Genomic DNA, 19342 nt, shown 5'->3' with positions numbered 1-19342 from the left:
TGTCAGAGAACCTTCCCAGATCAAGAAGAGTTTCTGTCTTTGTGTTTGAGACAGGAGGAGGGAAGGGAGCTTACCCTTATATTGTGACTGGTGGTAGTTAAACATGAGGAATCATCACTTTGCATCTTATGGCTTTTCAGGGCCACTGCACCAAAATTACAGATAAAGACTTAACTTTTCACAATGTCCTCTAACTTTGGTTTTACCTGTCCATGTTTTCAGTTATTTGTCTCTTAGATTTCTACATCCCATATTCCACTGTCATGTTACAGTAGATTGTCTGCAAATCAGACTGTCAACAGTTATAAACAGAACTATGTGCCATGAGGGTAGCGATGGAGGGTGAAGTATCCCAAGCATGCACCCTCTAATAAGCATGAGTTTGTAACAGCCAGAGAACTTTCCTGAACCCACTGGAACAGGACATGCACTTTACTATTAAACAGTAAACTTTGGTTTGCTAGTCTTATGAGCAAAATCTATTTACTAAGATCTATAGCTGTACATCAGACCAACTACAATAATAGTATGGATAGTTTAGTTTAGTTTAGTAGATTGTTAGTCTGGTCATCCCAACGTGTGACTTGTGGCTTATCCTCCTTTAGATGCATTTTTTGGAAGCACTGTATTTTCCCATTAGGTTAAAGCTGAGGATTATAGGCCAAGAAAAAAAATAAAAATAAAAATAAAACCAAATCACTAGCAGCTGAATCGCTGAAATACAGCAACACTTAAGTTGAATACAATGTTGCTTTAGGTACACGTATAAAGCAGCACAAACTGTAGTTCCAGAGGCCCGTAGTAATTAGGATTAGTGAGGCAATTTATAATAGCCGATTCATCAAACTTCTTTTTCGAAAGTGAAAACAAATACAGCCTAAATGTCACCTCTTACTTTCTGTTTAATTCCTGTTGCTAATAAAAGTTTTTATCACTTTAAGTGTGAATACTTCAAACGCAGCCCTGAGTGCATGCTCCTGAGCAGGAGTGTACTGCTGTGTAGGAGCTCCCTCTCCTGTCCTCATTTCTTTTTCATTCATTCATTTTTTGACATTAAGCAACAGGTAAACTCAACAAAAAACATAGTATTGACAAGAAGATTTAACTAGCCCCAACGATGAGGCAGTGAAATGATCATATAACATTTTTTTGTATATTAGTTAGTTTGCTCTTTGTAAAATATATATTATCACCACTTAATAAACAGTTTTAACTTATCTAATTGTTTGTATTTCTTTCACAACTCTAATATAATTAGCAGGTATAACTGTGGCAACTAACATGCTCTCTATTTTCCTTACAATGAATAATTGATGAATGAGTTTATTATACCTTGTAATTCACAACTTAATCTCCCAAATACACCATGCCTATTTTATACTGTTAAATCCACAATGTCATCAAAATGAAAATAGTGAAGTAGTGATCATTCTTAAATATCCACACCTGTCCAAAATTTAGTTGGACATTGAGTTCTTCTGAATGCAACGGCATGCTAAACAACAACCAAACATCTCTGTTGAATAAACGTTTATTACAGCACACAAAATTAAAACAGCAAACTCTCAGTCAGGGCTTCATATTAAACAAGGCAAAGCAAGGATTCCTTTGAATATCCAAATGTACCCTCTCTTCACTTCTGCGGAAGGCAAGAAATATTACATTGTTTTGTTAATTTGAAAAGTGTGAATCTCCTTCATTGATTAAGCTTTTTGAGGTTGATGTGACACATGCCGAACGTATATTAAACGCAGGCAGCATGAGCTATTTAATTCTTATTTGCTTGTTTTTACAACCCTGTCCCCTAGAAATTCATTTATATAAAAATGCCACAGTCGGTCTGTGTTTAGTGTCTGTCTTGGTAAATCCAGAATAACGAATATTTCAGTACAGATTGAACTCCAGAGTCATGAGTCTTTTGTTTTCTTAAACACAGTAAACCACCTTCAGAGGTATGCACTGTCCACCTAAACCAGGATTAAAAACATTTTGGGATATTTTCAAATTTTCTTTGTTTCTATAGGCTTTGTACATTATGGTTGCAGAGTCTGTATAGTATTCTGCAGGTTTTACCTGGTCTGAAGTTATTAGGATTAGTGCAGCTTATTTTTTTAATTTTTAAAATGCCGGCTTGAGAATGTATGGTCACAGAGCCGGAGATAAGAATGGTATAGGCTCTGTACATACTCCTAAACCAGAAGAAGCCAGTGGGGTAAAACCTAAAGAGGAAGTATTTTCACAAAAACCTTTCAACTGAGACTGAAGTGGTGAAAGTTGAAATGTTTAGGACCATTATATAAATATTTCATATTGGAATGTTATTCAGGTTGCATGCTAAAGCACAGTATAGCATCTTCATATTTTACCAATGCAGATGAGTAAAGAGAAGTTACTGCGTAAATCACTGAGCTCATCATGTTACACACAACTGTGTTCCTCAAGTAAGCAACAAACATAAAATTAAACCATTATAAATTACATATTTGCTTTAGGTGTTATTGGAGGTGCATGCCACAGTGTCAACCTCCAATTCGGTTCACAGCAGACAAGCTGCTGTAATATTTTCTTTATAAAATATGCACTATATACACTGTCATTTACAAGCAACTATTAAAAAAACACACAGAAAATAAACCAAAACAAAAGAAAACTAAAACCTAAACAAATCTATAAGGAAAATTTTAAATTCATTTCCGATGAAGAAAGGTCTACTGAAAGGAGAGCAGAGACCCCAAAAAACATCAGCTGAATAAAAACAGTCTCATTATAAAAGGCTTGTCATCAGGCGATAAATGAACCAATTCATTATTGCTGTGCTTTATGGGTTATATGATTCTAAAGCTTCATTTCACCCTGAGGAACAAAAAGCAAAACACTTGAAGTGATGCATGTTATTAAGATGTTAAATATACAGCATATGTATACATAATCACCTAAATCGTTACAAGCTCCATGTACTGTAGAATCTGCTCTTCTTAATTGATTTTCTATTATGAAATAAAAATTGGAAAATGAAAAACAGGAAAAAGCTAATTAATTTAGAAATAAATTATATCAAATCTATCATGGAAGCCAGATTTTTGGCCTGGCATCTCTTCATTGGTTACTGTTCTCGGCAAACATAAACTGGGCCAATCAAATTGTATGGGTGAGCTTTAAGCAGTAATGAACAGAGGAGTAACAATGTAATTTCCATCACCTGAGTGCAGTGGAGTATTTCTGTACAATCAAAAAAGAATTTAAGTTTAAAGAGGTGAAGCATGACGGTTGACAAACAGGCAGACAGTTAGCAGTTTGTGAGGACACCCACGTGTACCTTAATTATACATAACTCTTAACTGATAAAATTTGGTGGCATTTTATAAGAACACACCCCTGTAAAAGGGAAATTAGTTACAGAGACCAAAACCGTATTTTGGATCAGGCATGTTTATTTCTGCTGCGAAGCCGGACCTTTTAACATGGATGTCTGTAGGACTGACTCACTTTTGAAACCAGCCTCTAGCAGCTTTTCAAGGTACTGCAGTGTTTGGCACTTCGAGGACTCTACCTACCTATTATGAACGTTTACGACTGCATGCTGCTTGAGTTTTCGTTCACTGTTATGGTTAAGTAGAGTAATCAAAGGCAAGGGATATACTGTACATTGTAATGTAATGCTAAGAGAAACGCTGGCCAGCAACACTGGCCATCATTCCTATTGACAGTCAATAGCTGCCTACAGCAGTCAAATTTTTGTATCATCACAGCTAATTAAATTTTATATCTGCCAAAACAGAAATTAAATTTGCTATAATACAGCTTGTCTTAGTTTTTCATCACTTTTTGACAAAATTAAAAATAGGCTGAGCAATTTACGACTTCCAGTGGGCACACTGAAACACAGCAGTAACCTCACGATGTGTCTAATATGTTATTTCATGTGTTATTTCATCTTTTTATAGGAACGGCGACTGCCCTAATAGTGCATTTTGCAAAAAGTGTTCTACTCAAATGAAAAATGAGATAACATAAAATTGGATTTTGAGAACCAAATTAAATGGAAAACCACTGGCATTAAAAAAATCCCATTTTAACTGTATTATTTTCATTTCAAATAGGAAATGAATCGACACAAAGGTACATGAATTTTGTAAATAACTTTGTATTAAATTATGTTTTTAATCCTACAAGTGAGGGAAAGGGCATGGAGGGTTTGCCGTGAATGTACGCTTTAACACCGCTGAATGGCCACTGACCCAATCTCTGCCTGGTATTAACATGTGATGTGGATAATAGAAATTATTTTCCTTATCAGACTTTTGTCGATTTTATAACTGTTGGATTTCAACATGCAATGCAGGAGACTACGGATGCGTGGCTATGGCATTGTAGTTTGAGGTCACATGACAGCCAACAGCATCTTTACTGCACACTAAGTGGCTTCCAGAAGAGCAAACTGTACTTACATTTTTTCATACCAGTGAGTATCTACATTATGCATGCCTGCAAACAAATTTTTTCGAGTAGTGGATTATAGGTGGGATTTAAATTTTGGCGTTATGTCATCCAACCTGTGTATGCACACAAGAGGAATCTTAAATCTTAAAAAGCTCCCTTACAAATATTCATCCACATTTTTGACACTCTCGGATTGAAGATTACAAATGCAATCTGGGTGTAAAATGTAAAATGTAGGCTATTTCAGTCTCCAAACATGTTATTATGTGATGGAGCACACACTGAACTCCTTCGTGTCCAGTCACTGTGTGGTTGTGTTGGAGGGTGGCCATGAATGTACACTGAGAGGCAGAAAAAATAGAAATAGCAAGCAAAGCCACCAAAACATTTTTTTTTTTTCATGGACATCATTCATGATGTCATCATCCATTCAAATGATCGTCCATCCATGCATGGCCCCAGCATCATATTGTTTTTGCACACAACACACAGTAACTGAAGTGTTTGGACAATGAGTTCCTTTGGTCTTTGCCAGAACCATCCTTGACTACATTTCCTTATCCATATGGGTGACAACCAACAGAAGCATTAAGATGTTGTCATACCACAGTACCCATTTAAAAATGGTTTAATAAGTATAATATGAATGATGAGTTGTTCTGTTCTTAACTGGTTATCATGTTATCATATATTAAATCACATTAAAGGCTTGATTCCATCATGAATTCAAAAATCCCTATGTGGAGCTGGAAGACCCGTGAAACGGTGACCATTTAGGTAGATATTACATGTCCCTCAACATATGTGTAAATGCCTGTGTGAGTTTGTGCAAAGAAGTGAGTAATGGCTTAAGAAGGGAACAAGCTTCAGCACCAAGCAAGCTGATTGGTTCAGTTCTATTTGAAACTAAACTGACAGTAATTAAATCACTCGACTCCACAGTAAGGGTAGATTTGATTTCCATAGCAGGACTTATTTTTTGTCTTTGGTGGGAAAGGGTACAATCAGCCTGCATTACTAGTATTTAACTCTTCCCTTGACTCTTTGCCATCTCATGCCACAAATTCCATTTATGTCCTTTCAAGCAGCACCTGAACGTTATTCAGTTGGCATTGAATTAAGTATTTAATTAAGTACTTAATTACTTAATTGACTTAAGTAAAAGATATAAAAAAGAAACCTCTGTCACATAATTACTGATATCCAGGCTGCTTTTTGCTTATTTCTGGTGCATCTGTGACATTACACACGATATACTAAAAAAACAAAACAAAAAAAAAACACAAAAAGAAGCCTTGTCTATTGGCAGTAGGGAATGAAATTTATAAATGAATGAGCAACTGGTTTAACTGACACACAGACTGATGTGTGTTTCTAATAAGGACGTTCAGATATGACTTGTGGTGCAGCAGATGTTGGCCGGAAACTCATTGCCCGAACACTTGTATAGTTACTCAGGTGCTACTTCAGACTCCCTCTGCAACTCATCATTGCACTTTCACAAATGTACAAAACATAATTTATGTTCTCATAGCCATTAAAAATACTTTACAAATATTTTACTGTTTATTCCTGTGAAGTGTCCAGGAAACTATTTAGTGGGTGTCATTTACACAGTCATATGTCTTACACACATGACTTCATATGTGAGTGTGATTTATTAGTTAGGAGTCAAATCCCTGAATGCCTCATACAGTGTGTGTGCTGCTGCGACTTCATGTGAAGTGTGTGCGACAGTCTGCTCGTCCCTTTTGTAAGTATTTCTCTGTGTGTGAGAGAGTTCACAATGTGTTTCTTTGTTGTAACGTATTTACAGGTGTCAAAATGACCTTTCTCTGAGTTTCTCTGCAGATCAGCGTGTGCACATGACTGCATGCATGTTTCACCCATATCTCTATGTGACACACACATCACTCCTGTGTGTGTGTATTTAGGATGACATGCCGTTGACCAGGCTCCGCAGCTGTTTCACCACAGTCTCTATCAACTTCTGTTTGTCTCTGTCGTTCTTCCGGAACTGAGAGAATATGTTGTTCTTCTTATTGGTGTCCTTCATCCTGGATACAAAGATAGACGGGGACAGAGTCACTCAAATGTTTGAATGCAGTAAGATAAATGAACACTTTCTTAGTGGGGATGAATGGCTTTTCTTTTGCAAAGAGGTATCTCTAAGCATTGAGGATGTTTTTTTTAACATGTAATCTGTTTGGTTCAATGAATGCAGGCACCTTTGCTTGGGTTAGTGTAAATGCTGTCAGTCCAGAGTAGCAGACTTAACAGCTGTATTTCCAAGCAGACTCTATGTTGGTTTATAGGTGATGTAAGAGAAAACACATTCTAGAGTGAAGGCGTTCTCCTGATCACTATGAGCAATAAATATCCTATAAAGATTATTCTGTTGTCAGAAGGTGGCAGTATTGCTACTTGTTGTCTATTGCTGCAATCTAAAATAAAAAAAGTATTATTTGTCAATAAAACCATAAAGAAAAAGAAGAAACAAATCCAATCACTTTTGGCATCTATGGAAAAAAATGAGTTCAATATAGAAAAAAAATATCCTATTGGGCATGTTGTAATTATTATTTTGTATTAGTTGATATTGGTTATGTATTATGTGAAGACAATGAAATGCAACAATACTAGTGCATACAACAAGGGCTATATGACTTCATGTGAGTTAAATGTTTACCACCTAATAAGTTTTCAAAAAAATGTACTATGCCATTTCCATTCATCTTTTCTCATACAATGTAAATTAAATGTGTTTATGGAAATGCAGCCAATGAGTGAAAACATGGCGACCACAAAATGTTCTACTGTAATACATATTGCATCTTCTTTGGTCATCTTCTTCTATATGTCCTGTATATGTCACTATAGGTCCAACTGATGACTAATAACGGTCACAATTTTTGTGTCACCAGTGCTACAAATCGTCTAAAAGAATGGACTAAGCACTTTACTCTAAAGAATAAATCAAATACAAAAATGTCCCTTAAGGCAACCACAAAGGAACTTAGATAACTTGTGTATAGGGTTGAGTGGCATCTAGTGGTGAGGTTGCAGATTGCAAGCAATTGACTACCCCTTCTTCATCAGCTCTACATGGTGGCCTGTCAATTGACCCATACAGTGTGAGCAGAAGTAGTAAGTTATGATCATGAAGGAAGGCTAATATAGCATGATATGTATCAACATGTTGCACAAGTTTAATAACATTTGCACAGCATCTGCCACCCTAACTGGAGGTCTACTAACATTACTAGAGTCTATCATTTTTGTCGAAGGAGTTTAATGCTATGGCCACACTTCTAGTGTGAAGAAAGGTAAATTGTAGGGACTTCCAAAAAACTTATTTCTAGCTAAAGAGGATACAATATACTCTATACAGTGCAGAGGAGATGCACTGCATTTCAGTGGCTCCCCTCTGGACGACAGCTCTACTGCCGTGCCTCCAGAACTCAGAGGAGAAGGGCCACATCTGCACTTTCGTCACTTTACTCCGACAGTCGGTTTATATTCTCATGGACATTCTGGATAGTTAAAACATTTATGGGAAGGTAACTTGTATGTACTTTGCATTTGTTCTATTTTTGGTTTTTGCTCCTTAAAATGTCTGTACTTGCACGTTATGCTGCTCACTTGTGCCTTAAATTGCCCGCAGGGGACAAATAAAGTTTTCTGAATCTGATACAATGATGTCTACTATACAGTTTTTGATATATCAGAGCATGCATGCATTAAAGGAAAGAAAAGCAGTGAGGATGCTGTACGTACCCCCTATACACTCTGAGCAGCAGCAGAAAAGCAGCAGAGAGGAAAGATTTAGAGGAACCAATGAACAACATATTAACCCAAACACAAAAATAACAGGGAGACACAGCATCATCACATTCATATGTACAGTAAGCTTTCATATGTTATACAGCTGAATTATTGTAATTAAGTTTTATTAAAATAAGCAGCATGTGCAATTTTTTCAGTAAATGTTCATTTGAGCCTTTGCTAAACATTTTCAGGTTTTTTTTCTTTCTGCCTTTAATTTTGCCTATAGAACATGTAATGTATGCTTGACTGACATTATGACATTAGAAAATTACATTAATAAGGCTAACAGGTGACAAAAAATGCGTACTGACATAAATGATAAACTCAAAGAAGGTTGCACATGTTTTTCATTACAGATGCATCACCGAAGACGCGTAGGTGACCTTGTGTCTGCAGTGCACGGACAATAACCATCCTGATTGGAAAATCTTAATATAAACTAATTTTCTTGTGTTATATCTGAAGTGGACCATCTTAGCACTACTACTCTATGTTCAAAATATATTTCAGCCTATTTGTTTCATACAGGCTCTAAATGTGCTGTGGGATGTGCTGTTTACTTGCACATCCCTCACCTCGGCTCAAATGTGAATTGTCAATGTTAATTTTCCTTTTAAAAACTGAAATCCAAACCCAGCAATGCACAAACATCACATGCACCTACTTCTCCAATAGAGCCAGGGCAGTGGCTGGGTTCACTCTTAGGTATTTGGAGGTTGGTTGACCATAGTCTGCCAGGTAAGTCGACCAGTCCCACACCATAAACAGGTCCAGGAGCTAGAGTAACACATGAATTTACAACACTGAGATATGCAAGCACAGAGCATTTCATAAAAAAATAAATACTTGATGAAACCTTAACCATTTTTCATCCATTTTTACTGTATACCTACTCCTTTTTGTGATACAAATGTATCAAATAGCAATAGTGGTACTTTATAATTTTGTCGGTATTATCTCAAGTAACTAACATCACGTGACTATAGCTGATAAAATCTATGAATGAGTAACCTGGTAGAATCACTGATATTGCCCACAGATTTTGTGTACAGTTGGGATCATAAATATCACAAACTTGGGCCATTCTATGGTTTAAGTAAATACATGCTCAATCCATGTTTGTTGTCACAGGTTACCCATGTGTCACTTTTAGTATTTCATGATTGTGATGATATTGCTAGTAATTTGCAAAACCACCACTTTCACCTCTTTGGTGCAAAAGCTAGATTTTCAGAGCCTGTGTATCACCAGCTTGGTGATGCAGCAGCCAACCCCAAGAAATTAAGGCAAACTTGTGATATACATGTGGGGCAGTGTCAAACATTGTAATCTTGGGAGACGCTTGTGCTTCCTGTGTCGGTCATCGTATCACACTGTGGAACAGAGAAAAGACAGAGGGAGAGCTGCAAAGAGAATAATGGAGGGAATTAGCAACATGATGTGTGTTAAGTGTCAACAGGACCATTTAAAATGACACCTCAAACCTCCACCCCCATGACCTCTGGTTAACCTGATGGAGATGACCCTTACCTCACCCAAACATAAAGGGCCTGTCCAGACCTTGCTAAGATATGGTCTGGGCAATCTGATCCCAAGTGGCCAGCTTTATCCATTTTTTTAGTCAGTAAACAGCCACAAGGACAGAATGTTTTAAAAGGCACTCATTATTAATGTTTTTTTTTCTGAATGAATGAGGTAAAACTCTACCGACACTTGAGCACTCCTGCTGTGTATAGGCGCTCTTTAACACTACCACATGAATGCAAAGACATGCAGACAAATACGACCAAGACCACCTCCAAATGTAGTCAGGGATCCGATCTCTCAAATATGATCTCAATGCGTGCTGGGGGCCCTGTCTGTTTTTTAACAGGCTTTAATTTAACTATGTACAGGGGCGACCTAGGGCCTGTTCAAACCTTGCATTAAGATCCAATCTGGGTGATCCGATCATGTAAAAGACAGAAGTAAACACCCCCAGGACGCATTGAGATCGTATCCGATCACTGACCAGAAGGTCTGGGTTGCATGTGTCCACATTTCTTTGTCAGTGTGAATGCAATTTGCCCTGAGTCACATTAAAGATGGGCTATGAAGGGCACTGAAGTTTTGCCTCGCTCATTAGTAATGAGAGCCTTTTAAATATTCTGTCCTTGTAGCTGTTAGTTAACTACAATTAAATAAATCTAAGTATTCTAATTCTGTAAAGAAATTACAGATTAAAGTATTTAATATAAATACACAAGTATAATTCGTGTTAATGACTGATGCAATCATGTCGATGTATGAGGAGCCACGTGCGTAGTATTTCCTCAGTCACCGGTGTCTATATTTACCTTTCTCACCAGAGTTTACTGCAAGTATGGAAACTTACAGGGTCATAATCTGAGTCTTGTGTGGGTCCAACTAACATCAGGGCGGAGATCAATAAATAATGTTTGTGCCAAAGTCAACACATAAAACAGCGCTGTTCTCAGTTCTGGAGCAGTTGTAGTGATCCATTTAAGACAGCAGCTGTTATAATATTCCACTGAGCCCCTGATGATGTCTGGGTTTATTTACAGAGCACCAAACTCAGGTCGGATCTGGAGATGCATAAAGTTGGTCACTTGCGATCGGATTGCCCAGATCGGATCTTAATATAAGGTCTGAATAGGCCTTTTGAGTTTGGGTGAGGTAAAGGACATCTCAATCAGGTTAACCAGAGGTCATGGGGGTGAAAGGGTGGGGGTGTTCCTGTTTACACTTAACACTCATCATGTAGTTAAACAGGTTACTCCAGTTTTAGCTTCTCTTAATTGGTTCCCTTTAAAATCTAGAATAAATTTAAAATTCCTCCTCCTTACATACAAGCCCCTTAAAAGCCTAGCTCCATCATATCTTGAAGACCTCCTTGTACCATATTATCCCGACAGATCACTTCAAGTGCGGGCTTACATGTGGCTCCTAGAGTTTCAAAAAGAAGAATGGGAGGTAGGGCCTTCAGCTATCTGCTGTGTGTCCCTCTCTCCATCTCCCCTCCCATCCCCTTCTCCTTTTACTGTCTCTACCTGACTGGCAGATGGGTCCCTCCATATGAGCTGGGTTAGAATTTAACTGAATTGAATTAAAACTCTTCCTTATTCTCTTTGCAGCTCCTTCTCATTTCTCTGTGGCACAGTGTGTGTATACACACACACGCATGCACACACACACCTACATATACATATATATAAAAGAACAAATAAACACATGAGTTCCAAATAAAATAATTTGTGCAAGCTAACTTCACACAACTAAATCTTCTGTACTAGTCAGCAAGACATTTTATACCTGTCGTAGGTCAATAAAGGCCAGCTGAAGTGTGTCTCCTTGAAAACCGGGGACTGGTTCTGAGCTGGCAAACACTGAGAAGAAATAAAAACACCACCAGTCATTTCAGACTTTGTACAGTAGAAACTGTGTTCGTCATAAGCTATTTTTGTTAAGATCATTATTTTTAGAACACAACAAAGTTATTATAAGGAAAAGTAAGACAGTCTTCAGTTAAGAATCCATTAATTTTCATTATTTAAGAGGTATGACCATGTATCTACTGACAGGATCAGATAAAGAAAACACAAATAACTAAACTCTGATGTGATTTCATGATTTCTATCACAATTTCTAAATGACTTCCAAAATGGCCTTTGAATTTCTGTACAGCAGTCGTACTTTCAGGCATACCTGCCAGTACATACAGTCTATTAACATGCTAATATTAGCCTATGTACACAAGTAAAAGAGTATATATCAGTGAAACATAACAGGGCCAAAAACATATTAAAAACTGTGTTGTATGAGCAAGAGAGTAATAATCTTGATTTTGCATTGTAGATATGAGAATACCTCTCTAGCCACTTTTTCTTACTTTAGGTTGAACATATATTTAAACTGAGGTGGAAAAAAATAGATTTGTTTTTGACTGGTGTAAATAGATGGGATGGACAGGAAAAAACAAGTCTCTTATTTAATGTCAGCATTATTCATACTCACATTCACACTGAATGACATCTAAGTTGAACTGTTGAATGGCCCCCATACTGATCTGTTTGAGTTCCGTGTCCAGCAGCATCTGCATCAGTGATGTTGACAGATGCTTACAGGCTGACATACAAGCTGTTTGGGCCACTTTCCCCTGCACAGAGAGAGATAGGGGGATGAGGGAGGTACAGAGAGGATGCAAACGAGGGGAATAGATGAAAAAGATTAGGATAGGGGCAAGGACAACAGAGAATGCAAAGAGTTCAATGTTAAATGGTCAAAGAACAGAAGGATGGCTTTTGACGATAAGATAAAGGTAAAATAGAAGAGTAAGACTGGCAAATTCAATGTTAGGTATTATCATCAAAACCTGGAAGAACTGCCAGTATAGATATATAAGCGTATGGTTTGGTGAAAATATGTAAAAGTCATAACAATAACCAATCATATACAGGAATATCCAGCCCAAGAGTCCTATAGGTTCTGGAAAAAGGTATAGTGTGCTTTTCAGGAGCTAAATGTTCAGTTTTCTTCAGTTTTCAAAAGTTCAATAAAACACCTTTCTATCTAGATAATTTTATGACCGTCAGTGCTCACTTGGACAAAATGTCGTCATATGCATCACCAGCATACTACCAGATATGCAGCAAAAGAGCTGTTAAAGGTGGAGTAAGCCATTCATGTGAAAGACTGCTGGTATTTGAAGTTGTCTTCAACTACAACTAACTTCACAAGAACAGTATACTAAATCTTGGTTCTGTAAAAAAGAAACATTTATTTTACCCACACATCAAAGAGGAAATGTACCAAGCCCTTGCCTGCTTATAACTTTGTTTTTTTATCCCCTTCACCTGGTTCTCAGCAATCTTGCTTTCTTGGACTTAGGCACGTTAGCACTAGAAAGATTTGCTTAACTTCGTCTTTTTCTAATTCTAATTATTTTCCCTTCTACAAAGCCATTTTTGTCTTGGACCTGGCAGCTTTTGGAAATTCAACATCCACTACGTACACAGTCTGTCTATTGCTTTGATATTGTAATGACTTCACTTGACCCAAGAAATTACTTTACAAGGTACATGCCAACTGACACTCTTCACAAGATGAAAACATTCCCAACCCTTGATCTAACATAATGTAGAGCTACTACACAATAAAGAAAATTATAATAATTATACTGCATTTTTTTTAGTTTTTTTGTAAAACATCATACATAAAAAAGAGGACAAAACAAACAAACCACAGCCAAACACATGCAGGTAACCTCAATTGAAAACACTCATGTTACAACCCACAAACCTTATTAGTATGTTTACTTTCACCACTTGAGGTCCTGTGATTTGTGGGATCTGGTATGTTTTCAATATCCACACTTAAACACGTGGAACTGCTACAAGTTAATCTTAATTCAAATACACTAACACTAACAATAACTTTGAATGAATCAGTAAATTAATGTCAAGTGTTTGTGGCAAACAGGAGGAGAACAGCAGCACGAAAAAAATCTTTTATCACAGTTAATCATGCAGAAACACAAAGGTATGATATGGTGAACCCATGGTCAAGTATAATAAAACGTATCAAATACAACGCATCAAATACAAATACAACATATCAATTGTCTAAACTAAGAAATTGTATGGATTTTTGAATACATGCTTTCAAAAGGATTGCAAGTTATTTAAACAACACATTACAAATTGAATTTTTTTAACCCCAAGAGCCACAGACTCTTGAAATAAGAAAGTCAATGTGTGTATTTCACTTCTCAAAAGAAAAAATGCTTCTTTTCCTACAGCTCCATAACGTCCCTGTCAACACCATCTTCATGTATACAACTGAAAGGCAATAGCTGCACATGGCATGGCAGCCCCTGTGTCCACACAAAAACATATTTGCTCACACTTGAACTAACGCAGAGTCTGCTAGAAACAAAATTTCTATGAAAACAATTTTGGCCCTTTGTTTTTGTGAAGTTTGCAATTTCTAAAATAACTGTGAAATCAGTGACAAATTTGGTTCTGGTATGACTTCTAAAGCCACATCAAATTATTTAGATGTATAGGTATAAGTTGAGAAGGTGTGAAGTAAGAGGCAGCGGTAAAATACTCTAATCTCAATTAGCTTCACACCAAATGTGGTACTGACAAAAAAGTCAGAACATGTCAGGAGTTTTCCCTTGACCAAGTGTCATGCATGACCTGCACGCGTAACCTTGTAGTCTAACTACCTTTGGCCTGTGTACTGGTAAAATATATCTCCACATAGCTATCATAAAATATCTCAATGAGTGCCGCAATTTTCTACAAACTGCCTAATAATTGTGATGGTGTTGAAAAAAGGTGAAAAAAGAGGGACTGAAGAGATAAAGAGTAAAGGACAAGCAAGTACAATAATAATGGCAATGTTTGTCAACCAGAGTCATCTCATATTACATAGCAAGCAAGTGGCAGCAAGAAGCAGGGTTATTGTATTTAGTGGTAGCAGAAGTTCACATGGAGGAGGGAAAATGTTTTGCTCATTAATAGTAAGGTCATCCTGCAAGGAAACGCCTTCTCAAAAAGAAACGGATTACTTAGAATCCTCCTCAGATGCCTACGTTCTTGGCTTGATGCCACGCACACAGAAATTAAATTTGGAGTACAAAAGTCTTAGATGGCTTGTTACACAGAACCCCCTAGAAGTAGGAGGAGACTGCAGAGAAGAAAACAAAAAGCCGCAAATAGTCAGTGTACCTAATGATGCAGTTTGCATGTCAGTTGACAATTCTTGCTGTCTTTGTTAAGAAAATGTGAATGAATGACAAAATATTTTTAAGTCAAGACATGCCAAGCTCATAGACCCCTACCCAAACTAACTAAGTCCTGTCATAAAATCAAAGGGTGCAGGGTATTATTTCTCTGAAATGTGTCATCCTGGTTATTAGGGGCATTGCAGGCTGCTAATATAAATTAAAGGGGTAAAATGATGCTTTGAAATGATTAAGTGATACGATAAAATGTCTTCACACCACTGTTAGACTGTTACAATTCAACTAGATATATGTTTCATGCTTCTGCAGTCATGTGAAAACAGTAGGACACCCCATTAAATATTTCATTCTTTATTAAGAAATGCTCACATATCAGTGTTTAATCTTGTTTTTACTTATCTCTGGATTTAAAGTTATTTTAATGAAGGTAAACTACAAAAATAACCTTAGTTTACTCATTAAACTAAAGATTTTAACAAAAATCCATATTCTAACTGAGAAAAAAGTAAGCACATGCTACCCCCTAATAGCTATATATAGAATTCTTTCAGCTAGGAGATGTTTGAGGGGTTTCTTGCATGTACAGCCCCTTTCAAGTCACTCCACTGCATCTCAATGGGATTAAGATCTGGGCTTTGACTTTACCATTCCAGGACTCTCCATTTCTTAGTTTTCAGACAGTGCTTGGTGGATTCACTGGTATGTTCTGGGTCATTTTCATGTTGTACTGTCCAGTTCCGCTTCAGTCTTAATTTTATTCACAGATAGTCTCACATGTTCAAACAACTGAGTTTTAAACTAATCTGTCCAAAGGAAATTATTATCTTAGAGAGCAAAGTTTTCCTCCTTGCACACCTACAATGAAAGTTAAACTTGCACAGTCTCTTTCTGATTGTAGAGGCATGCACTTTCATATCAACAGTAGAGCGCCTGTATGCTGTAGGTCCCGTGATGACATTTTAGGGGTTTTGGAAACTTCTTTTATAGCATTAGCATTTAGCATTTTGCGGTCTGCACTCTAAGGGAACTTGCTTGGACGGCCAGACCTGGGCATGTTGGCAGTTGTTTTGAATGTCCTTCACTTGTAGAATATTTGGAATGGCAGATTTTAAAATCTTTCGAGATCTTTTTAAATCCCTCACCAGACTCATAAGCTGCTACAATCTTCTTTCTGGTGGTCTCAGACAGCTCTTTCAATCTCACCCTGGCATTCATTCTCACTTCAGCAGTCAAGAGCACACCAAAATGAATGTCTGAGGTTTAAATAGGGCAAGCCTCCTTCATGCTAAGATTCTCTAAAACTCAGTAATAATGCTGAGTAAAGATGTCCCAATCATGTGCACTTGATGTGATACAACTGTGTGTGATTTTAGCCATTTTATGTGGGGATAAATGTTGGGGTGTCCTTATTAATTGCACTTTTTTTTAATAACATTTCACAGAAAGATTTAAGAAGTCTTTTTTCCAGTGTTACTTGATTTGTTATATTCTCAGTATTGTTAAAATTTGTATTAAATATCCATATGTCAAATATGTATAACAAAACAACAACACAGCTCTCACAGGGTGTCTTAATTTTTTAACATGACTGTATATCCACTGAATAGTTGAAAATCTTTCCAGCTGTAGTGATGTCACCTATCTCATTCAGAGGCATATCTGCGGCTTAAATGTAAATCTGTAAATGTCTTCAGTAGGATTATAAAATGTGTCAAACATGTGCATGCGTTTCATGTCCTCTCTGCCCATAAAATGGCAAACGTGTTGTAAAATCCAGGCCGATTTACTCACCGACATTGATGCATGGTCATTGTTGTTATTCTGAGCAGGGAACCCCAAACCAACCAAAAATGGAAGAAGGGGAGGGAAAAAGGGAAAGGACAGGAAAAGAAATGTGGCAATAATAAATGGACAGGAGGAGGTAAATTCAACTAGAGATATGTTGCATGCTTCACAAGTGAAATTAACCAAGGAGAGAAACAAATCAGTCACAGCACTGTTCATGAAAGAAGGTGTGAGTGGGGATACGGCAGACATTCTTGACAAACAAATTGAGCTGGAATTTATTCCACACAATGACAGATGTCAGAGAGAAGAGCAAGCGAGTCACCCATTGAGAAGGGATAATGGGAGAGGAGTGAACAGGCTACAGCTGCCAGCTATCTGGTCCAAAATGTGACAATGTAGTGGACACTGACAATGTCCATCATACTGTGCTATCACTAAGTGTAACTTTAGTTGAAGATAATTTCAAAAGAAGTTTACCAGTTAGTAATTACCATGCATTTGCACAGATCCACAATGCACAACATAAGTACAACTCAAATGAACAATGCAAACAATTCATCTTCAGACGGTATCTCTATTTTTATAGGGATGTAATGAACATGTAGAAAGCAGCAGAAAAAATGAGGGTATGGGGGAAATGGGAAGTAAGCTGAAAAAGAATGATCACATCCCCATTCTTGAAGAGAACACAATCCACACAGCAGACATTTGAAAACAGCTAAAATGAGACTGAAAACCAAAAACACAATGTCCCACAGTCCCCAGGGAGATGTGGAAGTTTCAATTGATCAGGGTTAGTGGGTGGATCAAACTCACCGGTAGGTGTGTGAAAACCTGGAAAGTGGAACGCAGGAAGTTGATCAGGTCCATGAGGTATCCTGAGGCTCGGCCGTCTGACTCAGCCATGCCCCATTCGTAGTCGGCTAGCTGGATGAACTCATCAATTTTCTGGTTTAATTTGGTATAAATTTCTCCCTCTGCAGCGTGACGAGCATCCTGGAAAATTATATTTCATAAGGGTTAATGAAACTAAATAGCGCAACTTTGATATGACATTAGAGACCTGGAATTTTGAGCTCCTGTCAGAGCAGGTCTTTAAAAATTTAAGAGTTCTGATTTTCTTTGTTTTTTAAAGCCAGTTAAAATGTCATAACACAGCTATTACACATGTATGAAAAACCACAGATATTGAACTGAATATATACAGACCATATTCTAACAGAGAGATCTGTAAATGTTTCTCAACCGGTTTGATTTTGACCATAATCTTTCAGATGAGGCAAAAACACTTGATGACAGCATCTGTGATTAGCACTTTGTTTTTTTTCCAAATCAGCATTAGAAGAAATCGCCTAAATAATCCCAAACCAGGCAATGCTCAACTCTAGGTTTGCCCACGATATCAAATTCACCACCACAAATAATCTGGCAACACCGAACACCACACCAAAAATGCACATTAAAATCACATTTTACCTTGAATGTGGACAAGCCATAGAGTCTTGTGGTGTGAACTGTTTCAGGGGAGACATTGGTGATGTTTGTTATAAACTCCTCCAGATACCTGCAGGCCTGCTCCAGGTGGGTGGTGTTAATGATGATCTGCACCAGCTACAGAAGGAAAAGTTGCAGTTTTTAGCTTGATTTATACTCCTGTAAGAATCTATGGAGAGTGTACGCTGCAGGGGCCATGCAGTGTTTCCCCTAGGTTTGCAGCTTTGAGGGGGTGGGGTTGGGGGGTGGTATTGATGCAATTGAGACAACTCAGACAACTGAGCAATCGTAACATTTCTTCTCAGTTCATTCTACAATTTTTGTCTGTCTTTCAGGGGGTTGACACAACATATTTTCGGAGGCGGAAGACCTCCGGAGAATCATAGACATGACATGCCAGCGTGTAAATAAGATAAATAACATTACACAAAGTTTAGGCCTGTTATATAGGAAAGGTAACCTTAAATAACTTCTGTTGTGATTTAGCACTTTACAGAAGATAAAATTTAATAAAATTCACTTAACCTTCAAGTGGGACAGGGTGTGCTGTTGAGGGGGTGGGGCGCTCATCTAATATAATGGTTGGGGAAACACTGTACTGACAGGAGAAATAAATAACACTGGCCATCTTGTTTTGGACCTGGCATCTGTGTGGGTGTTACTTAGACATGTACCACCCATGTAAACCAAACCAGACACCCCCACCCCATAGCAATGACACTCCTTGATGGCAGCAGCCATCCCCAGCAGGATGCAGCCTGACACAGGCACACACACACAAAAACACTTCAGGAATAACTCAAAGAACATGAAGAACAGCACAAGGTGTTGACCTGGCCTCCAAATTCACTAGATCCCAAACTGATCAAGCATCTGTGGGATGATCCACAGAGGCCGCTCCCCTCAACCCATAGGACCCCCCACTAACAACATTCTGTAGTCAAACACCACAGGACACTCTCAAAAGACTCTGATGAGTCACAACTGCTTTGGAGGTACAAAGGAGACCTACACAATATCAGGCAGGTGGTCATAATGTTA

At 37.7% G+C, this 19342-nt stretch overlaps 1 protein-coding gene across 1 annotated transcript in view; it reads right to left on the bottom strand.

The window, feature by feature from the left end:
- Positions 1 to 1425: 1425 nt before the first annotated feature.
- Positions 1426 to 19342, bottom strand: part of exoc6 (exocyst complex component 6) — a 40273-nt gene continuing 22356 nt past the window's right edge. Inside the window, exons 18-23 of the mRNA XM_084567607.1 lie at positions 18284 to 18418; positions 17624 to 17803; positions 12283 to 12424; positions 11581 to 11654; positions 8933 to 9045; positions 1426 to 6497 (exon numbers count right to left, since the gene is read on the bottom strand). Coding sequence (XP_084423733.1) covers positions 6371 to 6497; positions 8933 to 9045; positions 11581 to 11654; positions 12283 to 12424; positions 17624 to 17803; positions 18284 to 18418 — 771 coding nt within the window. The 3' untranslated portion in view covers positions 1426 to 6370. The remainder of the gene's footprint in view (positions 6498 to 8932; positions 9046 to 11580; positions 11655 to 12282; positions 12425 to 17623; positions 17804 to 18283; positions 18419 to 19342) is intronic.

This window comes from Chelon labrosus, assembly GCF_963514085.1.
Source record: "Chelon labrosus genome assembly, chromosome: 19".
Lineage (NCBI taxonomy): Eukaryota > Metazoa > Chordata > Actinopteri > Mugiliformes > Mugilidae > Chelon > Chelon labrosus.
The sequence above is the reverse complement of the archived record's forward strand: the minus strand, read 5'-3'. Positions and strand labels throughout refer to the sequence as shown.